Source organism: Mustela putorius, unplaced genomic scaffold (assembly GCF_011764305.1).
Source record: "Mustela putorius furo isolate JIRA1106 unplaced genomic scaffold, ASM1176430v1.1 tig00003923_pilon_pilon_pilon, whole genome shotgun sequence".
Lineage (NCBI taxonomy): Eukaryota > Metazoa > Chordata > Mammalia > Carnivora > Mustelidae > Mustela > Mustela putorius.
This window is the reverse complement of record NW_025422068.1, coordinates 10,842,256-10,864,891: the sequence shown is the minus strand read 5'-3', so window position 1 is coordinate 10,864,891 and position 22,636 is coordinate 10,842,256. Positions and strand designations below refer to the sequence as shown.

The following is a 22,636-nucleotide window of genomic DNA, read 5'->3' as shown; positions in this document are numbered from 1 at the left end:
TACATACAAACCCCAAGAAACACAAATACAGGAAGTCATACCTTTCAGGCCTAAAGTCTGCAACTGAAACAGTTTTCCCAGCTCAAAAGGTAGAACTCGTAACAGGTTGTTATTTAAATGGAGTTCCCTGTGGACATACAAATTCCATGTCAGAAGATATATTATCTTTTAACTCATAGCTAAAATCAGCAATATGATTTCTAAGAATATAATCTTGTAAGAATGAAAAAACTGTATTGCATATTCCAATGTCTAGTACAGTGCTTCACAAACAATAGATGGTAAAAAACAAAAAACAAAATAGTCTCAAACTGCCACAGACCAATACATTTTTAAAACACAATGAAAAAATGAATTATTAGAAAAATGAGATGAGAAAAAAAATCAGACCAACAAGACACAAGCCCTAATTTTTAAAGAGCATTAAATTCAACAGATATAAAACTACTCTAACATGTTGCATATGTCACTGTAGGCCGACAACACCATCTGCAACTGCACAGTCCACATGCCACCCCAGGAGCAGCACTGACCCAGCACACATGGAGTCTACCACACAGTTTTAAGAAAGTGAAAATGATAAACAAAGTAACACATGAATTGTTAAAGGAGAATTAAAATGATCATGTAGCACCAACTAAAAATAGTTTATGACAGCTACAAAACTAAGTCTATTGTTAATACTTCTCCAAACTAAATAAAATTTCAATTTAGTAATAATGGCAGCTATATTAACTGCCAATGGTTATTTTAATGACTTTTTTTGGTACAGATAACTATAACTATCAAAGGAATCTTCAGTAGGAAAAAAAAGACCCAACAGTGAGACACAATTTTCTCCAATAACTTTTATTTGTCAATTTTTAAATGTGAATAAGTACTACTTCTATAACCCCTAGTTCTTGGAATTTAAATGAACCTTGGTTATTACTTAGTGAACCGGAGGTCAATGAATGGTGAGGCCATAAACCGAACCAGAACAACTAGTTCTAAATAATTTGTTCCTATTTATTTCCATATATATCACATGGGAAAGGAGGTCTTTTAAGGAGATTAAAATGGTCATAGTATATACTAAGTAACTAAGCCCAAAACAATGTCAAAAAGCTGGACTAGGAGCAATAAAGAAACTCTCACAAGTTCTTATTCCTTTTTACTACACAGCAAATGGTAGAAGACAGCAAAAAAGCCAGTGGAATCAGAGAAAAAGAAAGTAATATGAAATGGGGCAAGATTTTCCATTAGGATTAACATAATAACTGGAAATTAGCTTTACAATGAATTTGGGTAGGTTCCATCTACCCTACAAATCAGAGATAATAAAATAAATAGCAATTACCATTTATTAAATAAAATATGTGTCAGGCAGGAGGCTAATAGTTTCTTACTCATTATTTCAGATATATCGTATCTCAGCCCTGGCTAGGTAACTATTATATAGCAACTGCATATAGGACAAAAGTGCTCAGCAAGGTTAAGGAGCTTGCCCCAAATCACACAACCTGTAAATGGCAAAGTCAGGATTCTAAATTGAACTGTGTGACTCCACAGCCTATCTACCACCTATACTCCACACTATAGTTCCCCAAATCCAATGACTAATTCTAGCTTCAAGTTCAGGCTTTATTACTATCACACATACAAGCCCAGGAATGGCCAAAAAGGTTTCGCTCACTTGCTGTGGTTTCCAGGACACCATGTTAGCCATGGTACAGTGCCCCAGAATGTTAAGAGGGAAAAGCACCACCACCATCTGTCACAGGTGAGTGCGTAGGTGGGATAATATAACTGACTTCTATTTGCTGACCCCTACTTTGTCCAAATATCTTAAGTATAAAATATATTACATAAAATATAGCAATAAAACAAATTTGAGGCAAGGAATCTACTGGATTTATTTGTTGGCTGACATTCAATTTTCCCAGAAAACTTTACAAAGAGGATATAGTTATGTTTGCTTTTTGTTCAAATACCATTTAATTGGTAGTGTTGTTTCCTGGCAAAATAAATGCTCTATTTTGTTCTTAGAGGGTATAAAGTCACATAGCAAGTAGAATCTGCACACCTGAGTGATACCATGTTTCCGAGTTCTGCCGGTAAACTCCGGATTTTATTAGAGGACAGGTCCAGATACACCAGATTGTGAAGCTTGGCAATGTCTGAAGGAATGCGGGACAGGGAATTGTCACTCAGATGCAAAGCTGTCAAGTGAGTTAGTGACCACAACGATGAGCTTAAGCTTCTTACTTTTCCTGTAAGAGAAGAAACAAATGGGAAAGGATTATATAGCATTCTCTACATTATGGTCCCTGGATTAAGTAACATTTAATGTTCCAGTGAGTAAAAATTTATTACACAAAAAATTGTGAAGAAGGGTTTAACAGGAGAAAGCTTACCTATTCTAGGACAATGCACTGCTACGTAGGTTATAAACTCTCCTTAGCAAACTTAAAAAAACCTCAACGTTTAGATTGCATCAGTATTTTTAAGGGCACAACAGTTAAGACTTTATCCTTTAAAGTTGCCTTACCTATGTACATGAAATAAACAGTACAAATAATTTATATTGATAATAAATCCAGTATTTTACCATGATTAATTTAAAAATATGCCAAAAAATCAAACCCATTATCTAGAAAACAAGAATTCTACCTGAAAACAAAAGGTAAACAATATATTCTCAGCTTAGCAAAGTTTTAAGACCAGTGTACCCAAATGGTAATTGCATCAAGAATCATGTAACTAAAAAAAAGCTGTACTGAAAATTACAAGTAAAAATAATTGCCCAGACACATTACAGATATGAAGTCATATATATCAAACAGCAGCAGACACATGATTGAGTAACTAAGAAAAGAATAATTAATTTCAATGCAACATGAAATCAGTACTTTGGTACATACAGATAAGATGACAACCATTTCTACAATCCATCTAAGAACTAAGAACTTTGCCCCTATCTCTTTAATACCCAGGACCTAGTCTGAGACAGAATGAAACAAACAGACGTAACAAAAATACACTAGTCTTTACGAACTGATTTTCTACTGGCTGAAAAGCAATCTTGAGAGTTCTAATCAAGATGGAGTAACAGGAACCAAATTTACTATCCTACTTGGACAACTACCATATCAGAAAATATAAGTGAATCAACAAATTTCAGACATCAGACCTCAACCAGTGCAGAAGAGTGACCCCTGAAGGACCACAAAGAAGGCAAGCCCTACAGTTGTCTCAGCTTGTGAACAGCAGCACAGGGAGGGGATCCCAGGGGCAGCACAGTGATCTCACCTAAGTTCTGGAGACAGGGAAGCCAAGAGGACTAGAATTTACAGAGGCAGAGTACCAGACAGGAGAGAGATGAACAGACAAAGAAGTCTGGAGATGGGAAAATGGTACCCCCACAAGTTTTCAGCTGAGTATCGATCAGTATAAAAATGTGAGAAATTGCCTGGGCCAGAGGTACACCCAAAAGAAGCAGAAACAACAATCCCCAGGAATACACACAACTAAGGCTAGCTGGTGTTCCCAAGTACCAAAGGGAAAGATCTCGTAATTCAAAAGGTGCCAAACTTAGAAAATCAGCCCCAGACTAAAGACCATTCTGGTCTCACCTAAGAAAGTTAAAGAGCAAGCCTCAAAAGAATTAAACTGTTTCTAACCATATCCCAAAACAAAGCTCAATACATGTTATAGAAATACAAAAATATGCCATCACCCAACAAGGCAAAAAAATCCTTAATGTACTGTAAGAAAATAAATCCTATGAACTTAGTAACTGAACAAAAACATCTTTTAAAAATGAAGGCAAGTTACAAGATGAAAAGAGCTATGGAGATGGATGGTAGTGATGGTAGCACACCATTAAAAATGTATTTGATAAAAACCTTCCCACAAACAAGATTCGAGAACAAGAGAGGTTCACTGGTGAAAGCAACCAAACATTTAAGGAAGAACTAATAATAATTCTACAGACTGATCCAGAAAACTGAAAACAAAAAGATACTTTCCAATTTACTCTATGAGGCCAACATCACGGATACCAAAATGAAATAAAACTAGTGCAAAAAAAAAAAAAAAACCTACAAATCAAATCCCTCATGAACATAAACGCAAATTTTAACAAAATTTTAACAAATCAAATCCCTCAATATATTAATAGGATAATGACCAAGTAAGATCTGTGCCAAGAAATCCAAGGTTTATTAAACATTTGGGGAAAAAAAGATTCCAAAACTTTTCTTAGAAAAGAAAATCATCTATGTAGATATAGAGAAGCATCTGACAAAATCAACATTTAAAATCAGCATTTAAATGAAATCACAAATTAAATTTTTTAAAAAGCTCTCTCAGTAAGCTAAGAATAGAAAATTCTTCAATCTTGACAAAGGGCAGCAATAAAGTTAGTGGCAAGGGAATGAATGCTTTCCTCCTAAGAACAGAAACAAATCAAGGTATGTCCACTATCACCACTCCCGTTCAAAATTATGCTGGAAGTTTTAGCCAATGGAATAAGACAAGAAAAATTTTAAAGTGGAAAGACAGAAGTCATGTTTATCTGCAAATGGCACAATCACCTGTGTAAAAGCCCAAGAATCTACAAAAATACTATTAAATAAGTGAGTTTAGCAAGGCTGTAGAATAAAATATCAATATACAAAATATCTACTGTATTATATACAGCAACACACAACCAGAAACTGATATTTAAAATAACATTTACAACAGAACCAAAATTATGAAAAAGAGGCAAATCTAACCCCTCCAAAATGTGCAGGACCTGTGTACTCAACACTACAAAACACCCTGAAAGAAATCAAAGACGTCCTAAATAAGGAGAGAGGTATACAAGCTTCACAGATCAGAAAATTCAATATCATTAAGATATTGTATCTCCTCAAACTGGTTTACAGAGAGTCACATGGTCACAATCACAATGCCACCATGTCTGAAACTGGCAAGTTGATTCTAAAATTCACGTGGAAATCCAGAGGCCTTACAAAATTCAAAACAACTCTGAAAAAGAACAAAGCTGGAAGACTAACACTACCTGATTTTAGGACTTATATGTAAGAACTCTCAAACTCAGTAAGAAAACAACCTAATTTTCTTCTTTTTAAGGTTTTATTTATTAGTGAGAGAGAGAGCACAAGAAGAGGCAGAGGGAGAGGGAGAAGCAGACTCCCTGCTGAGCAGGGAGCCGGACTCCAGGACCTCTGGATTAGGACCTGAGCTAAAGGCAGATGCTTAACCAACTGGGCCACCTAGGCACCCACAACTCAATTCTCAAAACAGCTAAAACATTTGAACAGACACTTTACCAAAGATGACATACAGATGGCAAATAATCACATGAAAAAAAAAAATGTTCAACATCAGCATCATTAGGGAAATGCAAATTAAAACCACAATTAGATTTAAAAATAATTATAAAAAATAAAACCACAATTAGGTATTACTATACACCCAGAAGAATGGCTAAAATTAAGACTTCCTTGCCAATTGTTGGTGAGGATATGGATCAAAGATATCTAGTACAAATGTAAAATGAGAAAACGTCTTTGCAAAAGCAGTTTGAGTTTTTTAAAAAGTTAAACCTTAACTTCCTTATGATCAGTTTCATTCTTTGGTATCTGTCTCAGACAAGTAAGAGTTTCACACACTACAAAGAACTGTATATAAATGTAGCTGTATTTGTAATAGCCAAATACCAGAAATCATCCAAATATGTTCAACAACAAGTAATGGATAAACAAACGCTGACATATCCAAATAATGGAACAGTAATAAAAAGAATGAACTATTAAAAACCCAACTGCATGGATGAATATCAAAGTAAGTAGAGAAGTTAGACCAAAAAGGGGTGGGGGAGACATACTATATCGCTTCCTTTATATAAAAATTCTACAAAATGTAAACCAATCCTATGGTTTAAAAAAGCAGAACAATCCCCAATCCCAGGGACTGGGGAAGGGGCTGGAGAAAAGAAGGAGGTATGGAAAGGGAATTACAAATCTGGGGAATGATGGGTATGTTCCTTGAGTGTTGTGATGGTTTCAAAGATGTACACACAGATCCAGATCCAAATATAGCATCATATCATTCACTTTGCATACATACTAATCATTACATGTCAACTATAACTCAATACAACTTTGTAATAAAATCTTACCTTGATCTGAGAAAGTGTCTTTCCTCACTGTGCAATAATTAGAAAATATAGCATAGCCTATTTGTAAAACAAATTTACTTTTCAGTTCATAAAACTAAAGCACACAGCTAATATTCAGTATAAATACTTAAAACATCACAAACTACTGAGGGCGTGTTTTTCAGGTGTTTCATCCTCAAGACACCACTTTGTGAAATTCATTTTTATACGTTTTTATATTTGAACTTAATAGGAAGGATACAAAATTTTCAATCAAGAAGGTAACCAGAAAGGAAACCAAAAAGTCTATAAAGAAGGAAAGGGGCGGGTGAGGAGGAATCAAGTATAAGAGTCATGTATAAAGACATCAATCACACAGGGTTGAAGGGAAACAGAAGACTCAGATCTCAACCATATACAGAAAAGTAAAACTGAAATAAATTTCTAAATGCCAAAAAAATAGAAAAGTAATGGAAGGCAATTTCTAAACATAACTCAAACCCTAAAATCCAAAAATGAAAACACTGTCAGGTTTGAATTCATTTAAACTCAAAACCTCTACAATGTGGACATGCCAACATGTATGGCAGTCAAAGAGAGAACACTCATTTATTCAGTGAACTTTCAGGGACTGGTATGGGGACAGAATGGTAAATACAAAGTCCCTATGCTCAGGCAATAAAAAATAAAACAAAAATAGGAAAATGAACAACAGATAAGAACAAGTAAATTATTCAAGAATAAACAAAGGGTCAAAGGGTCAGTTATTTTTAAAAAAGGATTTCAGTAATAAAACATATGCAAATTTAAACAATAAAATATTCATTTCTATCAGAAAAACAATAAAATAAAATTAGTATCCAGTAACCACAAGGCTAAGAGGGTTAATAGATACACTCATTCATTATGAGAAAACTACCACTATATTTTGAAACCAATCCTGTAACAGCTACTAAAAGTTTAAATGTGAATATCCCTTGCCCCATCACAATTCCTCAATTAGACCAATTTCTACTGATAGAACAAGGTAATACAAGAAATTAAGGTCTCTAATTTTTGAGAGAGGTCAATGAACAAGACAGTCACTTTCTGAAATTCTGAGGTTATCTATTTACTTCTCCAAAGAACTGTACATTTTCATATGCACCCAAAAATTTATATTTAATTTTAAGCAGCTTTGTGAGTTGAGAAATGCTGGGATTAACCTGACTTTAAATTAAGGTGTGTTTTCAGAAGTAGTTCCATCCTAAAGTATCCAGAATCCTTTACTGTTAAATACCAGGAGATGGGGGAATATAAATAAGTGTTCCCTGAAATCAGAAAGGCAGTTTGCAAACACTAAATGGACCAGGTGTAATTAACATACTTACGAAGAAACCAAAATTATTACTTCCACATATGCAGATTAAGAAAAAAAAAAAAAGAAAGAAAAACTATTGAAATTCTAAAACTGACATTTTAGAAGAAACAGCCATCACAGCTGATTTCCATTATTCCCAGACTCTGTATTTGTGAATTCTACTCCCTCCAAGTTTACTTATAAACCCAAAAGCTCTGTCACTGATTTATAAACATGCAGAGTAGCAAAACCAACAGTCACCCAGAACAGTTCCCAGATGGGGTCCAACAAGGCAACACTCTGGCCTGTCACTCTACCATTCACGATGAAACACGTGCCTTTTATGCTGTCTATTTAATGCCACAGTTTTTGAATACTTGTGCTTTCTGTGGCTGATTTGGGGGGTCTTAAATGGCCCCTAAGCATGATGCTGAAATGCTAAGTGCAAGGCAGTGACCTGCCCAGTGTTCTGAGTAAGCTTCAGCTTCACTCAGGCATCAGTCACAGTGTCCACATGTTCAAGATTAAGGAGCTGATGGCAGACATTAAATAAGCTATCTTTAAAACTAACACAAGGGACGCCTGGGTAGCTCAGTCAGTTAAACGTCTGCCTTTGGCTCAGGTCATGATCCCAGGGTTCTGGTATCGAGTCCTACATGGGGCTCCTTGCTCAGCAGGGAGCCTGCTTCCACCTCCACCTGTTGTTCCCCCTGCTTGTGCTCGCTCGTTCTGACAAATAAATAAAATCTTAAAAAAATAAAATAAAACACTTAACACAAGCTTATGTGTTGATCAACTGATGAAAATGTTGTGGCTAGAGGTACATAGTAATTTAACCATGTATCAGCTCACAACTCCTGAAGCAGTTAAGGAAGGAAGCAGTCTGTGTTGTGAGAATGGCAAACTGGATTCCAAGGGAGAAAAGGGCCCTGATTAAGTTACATGAATTACAGGAAGAGCACAAAGGAGAAGATTTGGAAGATCCTCGATAGTGCTTCATTTAAACACAGTGGAGTTGATGGGGAAGGAGATGTACTCACACCAAAGCATGTGAGTCAACAAATGGAAGTTTTTGTTTGTTTGTTTTAAAGTTTTATTTATTTATTTATTTATTTATTTATTTATTTGACAGAGAGAAAAATCACAAGTAGGCAGAGAGGCAGGCAGGGTGAGAGGGGGAAGCAGGCTCCCTGCTGAGCAGAGCACCTGATGTGAGGCCTGATCCCAGGATCCTGATATCATGACCAGAGCCGAAGGCAGCAGCACAACCCACTGAGCCATCCAGGCGCCTGAACAAATGGAAGTTTTGATCCACGAAGGAAAACACAACTGCAAAGGTACACTCATTAAACTTTGGTGGGAATTCTGGTCTTAAATGCAATGAAAGAATGCTTGCTCAAATTAGACCTAGCTTAAGTAAAATAAGGTTAGCCGGAAGGTAAAAAAAAAAAACTAGAACCTGAGAATGGAAAGACGGAGGCAAGTATTAGGAAACAGAAAGCGAGAGAAAGGTGAGCCTCTCAGGTTCAATATATAATGACTGCTGCAGTGTGATGCTGATGACCACAGGAACTAATGCTAACTCCTGTCAGGGGACCTCCCTCAGCAGTCTGTGCTCTACGGCCAAGTAACTGTTTGACCTGAGGAAAAGGAAATGTTTGTTGCAAAGCTCAGTGACTAACCAATTATGCCTCTTACACTTTTCTAAAATACTTGATTTTTGTAAAGATTTTATTTTTAAGTCATCTCCCACCCAACATGGGGCTTGAACTCACAACCCCAAGATCTATAGTCCACCAACTGAGCCAGCCAGGTGCCCAGTTAATAAAATTATCTTTTTTTTTTTTACTTTTTAAAAAAGATTTTATTTATTTGACAGAAAGACACAGCGGGAGAGTGAGTTCAACTCAAAGTGAGTTGAACTATACATGATTCTATAATGTGATTTTAAAAAGAAAAAAGTGAAAAAATGATGGAACTATAAGACCTTCAAACTTTTTTTTTTTTTTGCTATAAAAGATTTTCTAATACTGATCTGAGGTTAAGAGAGATTTAAAAAACATCACAGGTTAGAATCCTCACAGTTTTAACTGCATATTTCACTTTTAAACTTGATTCCCTACAATGAAAGAGAAATAGATCATTTTATACTTGCCCCATCCACTCATTACGTACATCTTCATTATCATAAGTTCATATCATCTCCAAGGAAGATAAGCAAATGGCCAATAAACACATGCGAGGATGCTCTGATTCATGAGCCATCAGGGAAAGGCTAATGAAAGCTACAATGGAGTACTTCTTTTACCCCCACTAAGATGGCTAAATCAAAAAGACAGATGTAACAACTGTTGCCAAGGAGTACAGAAATTAGAACCCTCCTACAAGGCTGGTTTAGAATGTAGAATGATACAAAAACTTTGGAGAACACAGTCTGGTAGTTACTCAAAAAGTTAAGCATTTCCCATATGATACAGTAATTCCACTCCTAAGTATCTACCTGAGAGAAATGAAAATGCCCACATAAAAACTTACACACAACTGTTCAGAGTAACATTATTCTTTAGAGCCTATCCGCAGAAACAATCTGTGCTACTTTGTAACAAATACGTATTTGGGGGAGCACTTTGGTGGTTCAGTCAGTTAAGCATTCAACTCTTGGTTTCAGCTCAGGTCATGATCTCAAGGTCCTCAGACTGAGTTCCACGTTGGGCTCCCTGCTCAACACGGAGTCCTCTTGTCCCTCTCCCCTCCCCCCACCACTTGCCCATACACTCTGTCTCTCCCATAAATAAATAAAACCAAGAAAGAAAAGAAAAGAAGAAAAAAGAAAAGAGAAAGAAAACACACACACACACACACACACACTTGGTCTTCACCTCTGTTTCCAACATGGAACTCCTGAAATCCTTGGAATTTCCTAAGTGATCAAGCAGTAAAGTGCCTTTTGTTATCATAGGTGCCTTTTCAAGAACACCAGAGTTTAAGGTTAAATAAGGTGACTTTTTAAAAACCCCCTGGAATGGAGAATGGTTGCCAGGGAAGCCAATCAGGATAAGTAGGTTGAAAGTTTCAGTACCCAGCAAGCTCCTTCTCCCCCTCCCCCACCAACAATCAGGGAGGAGAGGTAGGAGATTAGATCAATCACCAGATTTAATCACCCATGCCTAGGGAAGCCTCTGAAGGAATCCCTCAACTATGGAGTTCTGCACTTCCAAGATGAAGAATACAGGGAGGTATGGGGAAGGGTGAGGGGTCTAGAAAGATCACGGAAGTTTCTTATCTGTTCCCTAAAGACCGCCCTATGCATCTCTTCCTTTTAGCTGTTCCTGCATTCTTATAATAAACCAGCAATCTAGTAAGTCAACTCTTTTCCTGGTTCTGTGAGCTGATACAGCCAATGAAACCCAAGGAGAGGGTCCTGAGAACCTCTGGGTTTAAAGCTCCTCAGTCAGAAGCACAAGGTAACAACATAGACTTTGTGACTACTGTCTGAAGTCGGTGGAACAGTCCCCTGGGACTAAACTTGTAACCTGTGGTACCTGACACTAACTGTCAGATTGAGCCGGTATCGAGAATTGCTTGATGTATGGAAAACCCACTCATCTCGGGTCAAAGTGCAGTAGAATTATAACAGAGTACTGAGAGTAGAGGAGACACACAGGAGTGTGTCTTTCCATAGATAAAGAAATGGGACGATATCCACACATGGAATATTATTCAGTCACTAAAAGGAATGGGGTACTGACACGTACTACAACATGGCTGAATCTTGAGAACATTATGCTAATGAAAGAAGGCAGGCACAAAGACCACATGTTGTATGATTCCATGTACATAAAATCCTAAGAGCCAAATCTATAAATGTAGAAAATAAATTACTGGTTACCTAGGGCCAGGGAGGGGACTGGAGGAAAATGGGAAGTGATTGCTAATGAGTAAATACAGGGTTTCTTCTGGGGTACTAAAAATGTTTCAAAGTGACTATGGTAATGGTGGCACAACTCCGTAAGTACACTAAAACCCTGTGAACCATACATTTGGAGTGAACTGTAGGATATGTGGATTATATCTCAGTAAAACTGTTAGATAAAAAAATTTTACAGCATAACAAAAAACAAACAAAATTACATGCAGACAATAATTTGTATATATATAATAGATTTAAAAATAAGTGAAGACTCGGGGCGCCTGTGTGGCTCAGTGGGTTAAAGCCTTTGCCTTCGGCTCAGGTCATGATCCCAGGGTCCTGGGATCGAGCCCCACATCAGGCTCCCTGCTCAGTGGGGAGTGTGCTTCCCCCTCTCACTCTCTGCCTGCCTACTTGTGATCTCTGTCTGTCAAATAAATAAATAAAATCTTTTAAAAAAATTAAAATTAAAATTAAAAAAATAAAAAATAAGAGAAGACCCTATTTACAAGAACCAGAAGGTAAAATACCTAGGAATAAATCTAATAAGTGTATTAGGCTTAAGGATATAAAAAGGAACAAACAGAAAGACTTCTACAATTCACCCTAATTTATAAAATAACAGGATCATGATAAAAATGCCAGAACTAAATAAGTTGATCCTGATTTTCATTATTAAAAAAAAAAAGCCAAGTGTCACATGTCAGAATTATAAAGGCATATTAGGGGAGATGCAAAGCCATCTGTAGCACTGTTTGTCACAGACTGACCATCATTATTGTACTACTTAAATTACAGTGAAAGAAATAGTATGATTACAGGAGAACTGTCTCTATCCTTATTTAGAAATCTCTCCACAATACAATATCACATGAGAAAAAAAGCACAGTGCAGAAATCTATATTGTCTTTTGAATTAATAATTAGGTGTGGAATAAGCATCTGTATTTGTATATGAACAGAAGGACTCCAGAGGAATGCAGAAGAAACTCCTGACCCTGAGTGTGAATGCGTATGTGTGTGCACGCTTGGAGGTTTAATGGGGGGTTGTGTGAAAGGGAGACTTCCACTGTATGCTTTTTTAGGTTCTCCACGTCCCCTCTTCCTGAGATGTCCTTAACTCCACTTTCCCCTGGCTAATACCATTAACTCAGTAGTCAGCTATTCTAGGATACTTTCCCTGATCCTTAGCCAGGCTGGCTAAGACCATCTTAAAGAAAAGACAGTAGGTCAGGCTTTTTGTCCTATATTTATTATGGTTTTACAATTATCCTCTCATGGGAGTCTTCTCCTATAGCCTGCAAGACTCCTAAAATCTTATTTCCCATCACCTACCATATCATAAGTTTCAAAATAAAGGAGTGAGTAACAAGTAAGTGATTTCCAGCATGTTAGTGATGGCCTCAAAATTCCTATTCCAGATGTCCTCCTTCCTCTTGAGTTTCCTTCCTCTCGTGTTTACCTGTTCCCACTCTAAAATTCCACAAAGCAGACACCAGGGTCAACCAAACAGCAGACAGCTGTACAAGCTGATAACATATTTAAAGTTGCTTGACTCTGGAGTGTTACTTACCAAAAGTAACACTTACAAAAAGAGCTAAATGTAATACTCTCAAAAAAAAAAAAAAAAAATCGGAAGAATAGGATCCAGAATTTGAGAAACATGGTCTACCACTCTTCCATGGAAAAACATGAATAAAGCTTACTCAAACTAAACTCAAACTCAACTAAAGCTTTCAGAAGGTCAGAAAATGTCACAAAGGAGAAAAGGGGAATGTGTGGCCCCATAGCTAAGGCACCTGATTCCACTATCACTTAAAGACTACTGAGGAGGTCAGCCACCCTCCGCCAGGGACACAGCACCTGTGCCTGCTCTTCTGGACATCCCGCAGGCTGAGGTGCTGGAGGACAGACTGCTCCAGCTGGTCACCCTCTGCCAGCTCCAGCAGCTCCCCTCTGGTGGCTACTCTTCTACGGAGGATGGACCTCCAATTGGTGCTGGAACAGTGGTACATGCATGAGCAGACAAAAAAATCTCAACCCTGGTTTTGATAAATTGAAGACACTTCCCTATAGCAGGAAACCAGCAAAGTTGATATCCTTCAAGGTGCAAGTGAATACACACAAGTTCTCAGGGATGTTTTCAGAGGAGCCAAAAGAGGAGACACAAAATCCAAATCACCACAACTATACAGCAACAAGCCTGCTGAACTACATATATCCTTGGCTAGAAATCTATCGAGAAACGTCACCCAGGATGCCAGCAGTACTGTAGGCTCAAGAGTGAGGAGAAAAGGCCCAGGGCAGATGGTGGCAGTGATGAATCAGTATATATTTATCACCAGAGCATGATGTCTACGACTGGAGTTATCTCCCCAACAGAGAGTCTGGATAGATTCCTAAAAGTAGAAGTCCTAAGTCACAGGTTTCCCCAACTATAAAAAGTGAAAAGGCCAGCCCAGGACTACCTTATAGAGACAAATATATGCAGTCTCAAAAATTTAAAAAAAAAAAAATACTACCAAGGAGTCCAGACCCAGGCCCCTGTTCCCTGGAAGGCTTCTGAGCATGAGCATGAGGATAAGGACCTGGAATGAGTAGCTGTTGTGGGCTTCAGATGTACCTCAAAAGCAGGCAATTACAATGCTGCCACCATACAATGGAGTAAGAGAAACATGACAATTGTTTGCAGATTCTTTAGGCAGAATTTAAAAATTTGTACACATCTGAATTTCAGCTTCCTGTAATAGTAATTTGTTGTTGACCTATCATCCTCCAGAGAAAGAGAACTAGATGAAAATAGGGTACAAAACACAAAAATGAATTTGAAAGCACTAGAGAACTACAGAGAAATGAGAGACAAAGAACTTAGAAGAGAACCAAAGAGAAATAGTAGGCAGGACAGATCCCACGTTACCTGTGGCAAAATATGAAGCAAAAGCAAGCAGCAAAAACAAGTAGATGAGGTGAAAGCAGAGAAGCTGAGGAGCTAAGCAAAGCTTTAATCCCTCTTCCACTACTGGGGAAACAACACAGGAACTCAGGAAACGCCAAGGAGAAGGACCCTGCTAAACCATCAAGATTCCAGTTAGGACCTAATAACGGAGCAAGTGTGACCTGCAGTAAGCCAGCCCACCGAACACCAACAACACTCAAAAGAGATGAATTCCTGATTAGATCATGGGGAGCTGATTTCCCCCCCACTTTTTTTTTTTAAAGAAAATTTTTTTTTTTAGATTTTATTTATTTATTTGACAGAGAGAGATATCACAAGTAAGCAGAGAGGCAGGGAGAGAGAAAGAGGAGGAAGCAGGCTCCCTGCTGAGCAGAGAGCCCCATGTGGGGGCTCAATCCCAAGACCCTGGGATCATAACCTGAGCCAAAGGCAGATGCTTTAATCCACTGAGCTACCCAGGCGCCCCTGGGAGCTGATCCTTACTATGACTGCCTGCCAAGGACAAAAGCAAATCCACCCCAAAGAAGAAAAAATACCATCCAGACAGACCATCAAATTATTCATCCACTTCCTATAATTTCCAGCATTCAAGGAAACTTACCAAAGGATTGAAAACCGAAACAAAAAGAGAAACAACAAAACAGAACTCCCAGGAGATTCAGATATTGGAGTTATCAAGCACAATCTTTAAAAAGCTGTGATGGACTTACACTTTAAAAAAAGAGTGACACAGACTGGATTTACCCTCCTACATAAAACAACTAAAAACCAAACAAATATATGAAAAACAGAGTTTCAGACATTACACACCAGGCAGCACAGGACAATAATCATTGACAGATGGGAAACAATGTGAGCCTTTGAGGCTGTTCTGCCTGGACACTTTTCTTAGAGTAGTGCAGGGGGATGGAACCCGGTGAAGTCTGGCAGTCTTTGCAAATTGAGATGAAGCTGGCAGTCCAGAGATGCCAAGATGGCTAGAGTTCACAGGGCTTAGTGCCAAAGAGGAGAGAGAGGGACACACATAAAACACCCTAAAGATCTAAGGACCCTCCTGAGTCTTCAGCTGAGTAGTGATATGTAAATGCATGTAAAGAAAACCCGAGGACAGAGAAGGGGGAATGAGGACAAACTGAAAAGGCCAAAGGGAGCAATCCTTAGGATCATACATTCCACCAGATGGAAAATTTCCTAACTTGGAAAATTTAGAGAGGTGTTACTTAAAAGCAAACCTTGAGAGCATCTAACTTAACTCCACCCCAGAACAAAGCTCGGGAGTATTTACAGGAGTATAAAAACATCCAGCCCCCACAAAAGTAAAATTCACAATGCAATATGTCTAATAAAAAATTACCAGGCATGCAAAAAGAGAGAAAAAGAAAAATGGGTAGAGGGAGTGGAAAGAATCAAAGCAATCCAGAAATGAAAAAGATAAAGCAATTAAAAGTTATTGTAACTGTATTACATACCCTCAAAAAGGTAGAGGCAAAATGTTAAGTAAAGGTATGGAAGATTTAAAAAAAAAAAAAAAAACTTTTAAATTCCAGTTATGAAAAATAAAGTTATGAAAAACTATTATGCTAGTTTTGAAAGTTTTTGAAAGATAGTTTCCATTTATGAAAAAATATTACTGGATAAAATTAACAGCAAATTAGATACTATAAAGAAAAGATGAAACTGAAGACATAATAAAAACTGTCCAAAAGGGGGTGGAGGGGAAACAGAACAAATTAAACAGAGGATTAGTGTGCTGTGGGACACCTTAAGATACAAGTAACTCCATTCCAAAAAAGGTAGGTACAGGATGGGAGAACATAAAAAATTATTTTAAGAGTGACCTAAACTTTTTCAAATTTCATGAAAACTATAGACCTACAGATTCAAGAGTTTCAATAAAACATAAGCACAAGAAGGAAAAAAAAAGAAAGAAAAGACACCAAGGTACATCATAATCACATTGCTTAAAACTAGTAATAAAGGGAAAGTCTTAAAGCAGCTACAGAAAAAGGACATACATAAAAGATACTACAATAAGAACAGCAGCAAACTTCTAATCAAAAACAATGCAAGCAACAAGATGGTAGAACAGGATCTTTTAAAGTACTGAAAGATGAAAACTGTCAACCTAGAACTCTATACCCCAAAAAAATATCTCACAAAAAAAATAAGGCAAAGTAAAAGACTTTTCAAACACGAAACCCAAATTTAACAAATCACCAACAGACCTCCATTATAGGAAATATTAAGGAAAAGTCCTTCAATTGAAAGGAAAAGGATAACAGAAACTTACCTATAGATAAAGGAAGGAAGAGCACTGAAAACAGTGAGTATGTGGGTAAATAAAAACAACTTTTCCTAATACTTCACCCTTTAAAGGAGAAATAATAATACACTGTGAGATTTATAACATGTATAAGGAAACTATATGACAGCAATGGCACAAAGAAGAAAAAAAAACAGAAGTAAATTGTTAAGACTCTTACACCAAATACGAACTAATATAATAGTCTTGATACAGTTTACTTTATAAACCCTAAAGGAACAATTACTAAACAAATTATAGTTTAGTAGTCAACAAAGGAGATAAAACCCAATTTTACCAAAAATACCTAGTTAATCCAAAAGGGGAAAAAAGGAGAGAAAGGCAACAAAAAACAGATAGGAAAAGAGAAAATAAATCACATGACAACATACTGAAACCCAACTACCAGAACTAAAAAGACAGAAACCAACTAGTATCTACTGGAAGCACCCACCTGAGAACCTCATTGCAACCAGGAGGAGTTCAGTGCAACTCAATTATGAGTGCAGTGTCCACAGTAAGTCTGAATGTAGTCTGGACCCCAAGAACTCCACAAACTAACCAGCCAAAGCCCCTGAGATAAAAAATCTCCAAAAACAGAATTAAAATTTAGTGAGAAAGGCATAAGAGAGATGAAGGGGAAAAAAAGGTCCAGATAAAAATGAGAGAAGGGAACAGAATCAGAAAGTTTCACTTCAAAAACCAGAAGATGGAGCTCTGAAGTTAGAAAAACAATCCTGAATCACACCTTCAGGAACTTCAGATAAATAAAATTTAAATAAAAATGAACATGAAAAGCTATATGCTCAAATCCCGTAAGTTATTAAGTATTTTTAAAGGTTACCAAAATAGGGGCACCTGGGTGACTCAGTTAAGTGTCTGACTCTTGGTTTCGGCTCAGGTCATGATCTCAGGGCCATGAGATCCATCCCCATGCTCAGTGGGGAGTCTGCTTAAGACTCTTTCTCTGCCCCTACCCTCCATTTGTGTGCTTTCTTTCTTTCTAAAAAATAGATAAATCAAAAAAAAGTTACCTGAATAACTCCCTATGGACAAGAAGAATATACCACAAACATACCCCAAAAACTATTACTTACAATTTCAAACTGAGCTAAAAGTTTGGCATTAAGAACATGATAAAAGCAATAAAAGAACATAAATAAGAATTAGAAAATTTCAGTAAAGGAAAACTAAACTACCAAGAACTTAATAATGAGTAAGTAGACAAAAAGAAAATGCTTTTAGAAAAGACATTTTTAATAATCACAAATCCATGAAGAACTATAGATTCAAAATCAATTTTCTTATATACCAGCAATGAATAATTGGATTTTGACATTAAAAACAATACCACCAGCACCCCCAAAATGAAATATTTAGTATAACTCTAACAAACTATGTATATGATCTGTATGAGAAAAACTAAAACTCTGATGAAAGAAATCAAAGAATTATTAAATGGACAGATATTCCATGTTCATGGATAGGAAGACTCAATATTATTAAGATGTCAGCTCTTCCTAAATTGACCTATAGATTCAATGCAATCTCAACCAAATGTCCAGCAAGTTATTTTATGGATATTGACACGCAGAGGCAAAAGACCACAGAATAGCCAACACAAAACTGAAGGAGAAGAAGAAAGCTGGAGAACTGATGTTAGCTGCCTTCAAGACTTACTTTAAAGCTACAGTAAACAAGACACTGTAGCATTGGCAAAAGAACAGACAAACAGATCAATAGAACAGAACAGAGAGCCCAGGTCTTTAGGCAGTCAACTAATCAAAGGCAATAAAACAGAGAAACTCTTTTCCAACAGATAGTGCTGGAATAACTGGACATCCAAAAAGAAAAAAATATATAGAGAGAGATATCTTACACTCTTCATAAAAATTAACTCAAAATGGATTGCAGACCTAAATGTAAAACACAAAACCATAAAAATCCTAAAAGATACCACAGAAGGCAATCTACGATTTAGGTCTGCAATGACTTCTTAGACATAACAACAAAAGCACAACCCATGAAGAAAGAATAAACTGGACTTCATTAGAATTAAGTTCTGCTCTGTGAAAGACACTGTCAAGAGAATGAGAAGACAGGGGTGCCTAGGTGGCTCAGTCAGTTAAACGACTGCCTTCTGCCTAGGTCATGATCCCAGGGTCCTGGGATCGAGCCCCACATAGGGCTCCTTGCTCAGCAAGAGCCTGCTCCCTCTCCCTCTGCCTGCTCTTCCCCTGCTTGTATTCTCTCTCTCTCTGTCAAATAAATAAATAAAAATCTTAAAAAGAGAGAGAGAGAGTGAAAATGAGAAGTCAGGCCACTGGGAGAAAACACTTGCAAAGACCTATCTGGTGAAGGACTGTCATCCAAAATATACAAAGAACTCCTAAAAACTCAACAATAAGAAAACAATCCAATTTAAAAATGGCCAAAAGACGTAAAAATCTCACCAAAGTAAATATGCAGATAATATAATACATAAGCATATGAAAAGGTACTCTTAATCATATGAATCAGGGAAATGAAAATTAAAACAACAATGAGATTCTACTACATGTACCATTTAGAATAGTCAAAATCCCAAACACTGACAACACGAAGTCTCATGCGCTGCTAGTGGAAATGCAAAATGATACAGACATTTTGGAAGAGTTTAGCAGTTTCTTACAAAACTAAACATATTCTTACCATATGATCCAGCAATCGCACTCCCAAGCATTTACCCAAAGGAACTGAAAACTTACATCCACAAAAAAAAACCTGCACATGGATGTTTATAGCAGTTTTATTCATAACTGCCAAAATTTGGAAGCAACAAAGATGTCCTTCGGTAGATGTGATGAATGTATAAATAAACTGCAGTACATCCTGACAATGGAATATTATTTAGCACTAAAAAGAAATGAACTATCAAGCCATGAAAAGACATGGAGGAACTTAAATAAATGCACATTACCAAGTGAAAGAAGTCAAAGTTTAAGGCTACATACTATATGATTCCAACGAATATATCTTTTATGTGACATTCTGAAAAAGGCAATTATGGAACCTGTAAAAAGATCACTGGTTGCCAGGGGTTCAGGGAGAGAAAAGGAGGATGAAATGGCAGAGCACAGAGGACTTTTAGGGCAGTGAAAATATTATGATTTATAATGGGTAGATACATGTCATTATGTATTTATCTAGACCCATAAAAGGTACATTTATAGAGTGAACCAAGAGTGATAGTGTCAGTCAATGCAGGTTCATCGATCGTAACAAATGCACCATTCTGGTAGAGGATGTTAATAGCGGGTAAGTCATGCACAATACTGTGTCATATTTGCTGTGAAGCTAAAACAGCCCTAAAAAATAAAGTTTCTTTTAGAGGTGCCTGGCTGGCTCAGTCAGTTAAGCATCTGACTCTTGACCTTGGCTCAGATTATAATGCCAGGGTCCTGGGACAGAGCCCCACATCTGGCTCCATGCTTAGCAGGGAATCTGCTTTTCCTTCTCCCTCTCCCTTTGCCTCTCCCCTCAACTTGTGCTCTCTCTCTAATAAGTAGTATCTTAAAAAAGGAAAAAGGTGCATGGGGAAGTTTTCTGGGAATGATGAAACTCGTAACTGTGGTGCTGGTTACACAAATGTGTATATTTATAAAAGAACTGTACAACTAATAAAGTGTGAGTTCTACTACATTTTATTTTTATTTTCCTGTAAATTATACCTTAATTTTTTTAAGCTTTAAAATTATTCAAGAGACAAATATGCAAATTCAGAAATCTCTGAAAAAAGATGAAGGAATCAGAATACTAAAAGTTATTATCCAAACTGTCCTAAAATTAAAAGAAAAAAATTTCAAATTACACATGTACACATTTTTCTTATCATACTGTACCTGAGCATATCAAGGTAGAACACAACCAACATCAAGATATATTCCACTAAAATTACTGATTTTTTAAAAAAACCTTTGGGCATCTAGGCAAAAAGAGCAAATAATAGGTGAAAGAAAATCAGACTGTCATCAAAGCCTATCACAAAACTGAAGCAACATATTCAAGATATTTCAGGAAAGAACGCAAGCCACCGATTTTACTTACAGCCAAACTGACATTCAAATATATAGGACACAGACTGTTATCAACATGCAAGAAACTCAGAGAATATGCTCCTAGGAGCCCTTCCTAAGAAACACCTAGAGAGTAAGATTCCAGAAAACTAAAATGATTAGAGATAAATAAACTAGTGGGAGGCACTGAATATATACTTACTTAGAAAACAAGTCCAAATAGGATTGTATGCAGGTTAAATGGGAAGGCTGATAGTACATAATGACTACATACTCTCAAAATATGGAGTACAACTATTTAATGGGAGAGGGATGGGGAATGGAAATAATATTCCAAGAAGTTCTACCTGCTTTCAGTACTCATATTAGTGGTAGTATTTTTAGTACTGTTATTCTGAGAGTGCAATGTAAGATGGGATAAACCAAATAAGTAATTACAGGATATTCAAATTCCATCATCCCATGTCCCTGAGAACTAGGACACTCGGTATTAAAGGAGACACACATGTAATTATAGAAAAGGTTAACTAAAAATCCCTGTTCTTCTAAATCTGAATTAAAAGTGTCAGTATATTTTTATAAGATTTTTAATTATAAATATACAAATGTGTTTTATATATTTAAAAATATTTTATATTAAGCATGTATTTATTATCACAAATATATATCCTTCCATCATAAATATGTATGACTTCCTCTCTCCTTCGCTCTCTCTCTCTATATATAAAATAAAAAGATACAGTATGTATAGTCCTATTTCCTTGTTCTGTCCCATGGAAAGACCTAGAAACAATGACCAACCAAATAGCAACAAGCATCCCTAGCAACAGAGATTCTGGTCTTGAAATATCATTTCCAAATTAAAAAAAAATTTTTTTTTCTTGGAAAAAATTACATATTCCAGGTTTGAGGCAGGAAATACACAGATGAGTCAAGAAAATCTTGCTATATCACACTACCAAAGACAAATTAGGGTTGTATCAAAAACCGAGAAATAATTTAAGAAGCTCTCCCATTAATTAACAACAGGAAAATGTAAGCATCACAGTTAATTACAATTCATGACGTACACCTGGAACTCAAATATTTAGATACAGCAATTAATAATGACATTTTAAAAAACCTAGTCACCCTCGAGGCACTTGGGTGGCTCAGTGGGTTAAAGCCTCTCTCTGCTTTCGGCTCAGGTCATGATCCCAGAGTCTTGTAATCAAGCCCCACATCGGGCTCTCTGCTCAGCAGGAAGCCTGCTTCCCCCCCTCTCTCTGCCTGCCTCTCTGCCTACTTGTGATCTCTCTCTCTGTCAAATAAATAAATAAAATCTTTAAGAATAAATAAATAAATAAATAACCTAGTCACCCTCAAAGGGTGATAGTTTATATTGAAAACTAGTAAATAAAATGAAAAAAGAAAAAAAGACAAAACTTTCTTTTCTGTCTTTCCTACATAAACTGTACGCTGGAAAATCAATCAGTAAGGAAAAACATCTCTTTATAGATGTACCTCACTTAATGTAAAGAAAAAAAAAAAAGAAGAAGAATTAGAGTATCACTATTTTGCAACCCTAAAGGAATTAATGGCTCTAGCACTGAAACATCAGTGGAAAAGAAGACCTTCAGACTTCATGTACTGTCTGAAGAAAAAGCACAGCACCACGCTAAGCCCTGCACAGGGGTTATAGCCCTGCACAGGCCTGATCAAGCCTCTGCATCCAGATGCCCATTTGTAGGGGATGAAAAACATGCTGAACTGCACGAGTCTCAGTAAGCAAAGCAGAGACTGTGGGGAAACAAGTCAAACCACCCCAGTTCAACAGAGAAGGGGATGCTGTAAATGAAGACAGACTAAATAAAAATAGGGGATAGGGGACTAAACTATAATCCTTAGATATACATAATTTGGTATTAAAGCTCACTGGAAGGGG

At 36.8% G+C, this 22,636-nt stretch overlaps 1 protein-coding gene and 1 pseudogene across 4 annotated transcripts in view; one reads left to right on the top strand and one right to left on the bottom strand.

The window, feature by feature from the left end:
• CNOT6 (CCR4-NOT transcription complex subunit 6) overlaps positions 1-22,636 on the bottom strand; it is a 70,066-nt gene that overhangs the window by 22,219 nt on the left and 25,211 nt on the right. For all 4 annotated transcript variants that reach the window (XM_045069244.1, XM_013059679.2, XM_004758985.3 and 1 more), the window contains 2 exons: positions 2,066-2,252; positions 42-127 (listed from right to left, as the gene is read on the bottom strand). In XM_045069244.1, the coding sequence (XP_044925179.1) occupies positions 42-127; positions 2,066-2,252 (273 nt within the window). The remainder of the gene's footprint in view (positions 1-41; positions 128-2,065; positions 2,253-22,636) is intronic.
• LOC123388882 lies at positions 2,410-13,840 on the top strand (annotated as a pseudogene).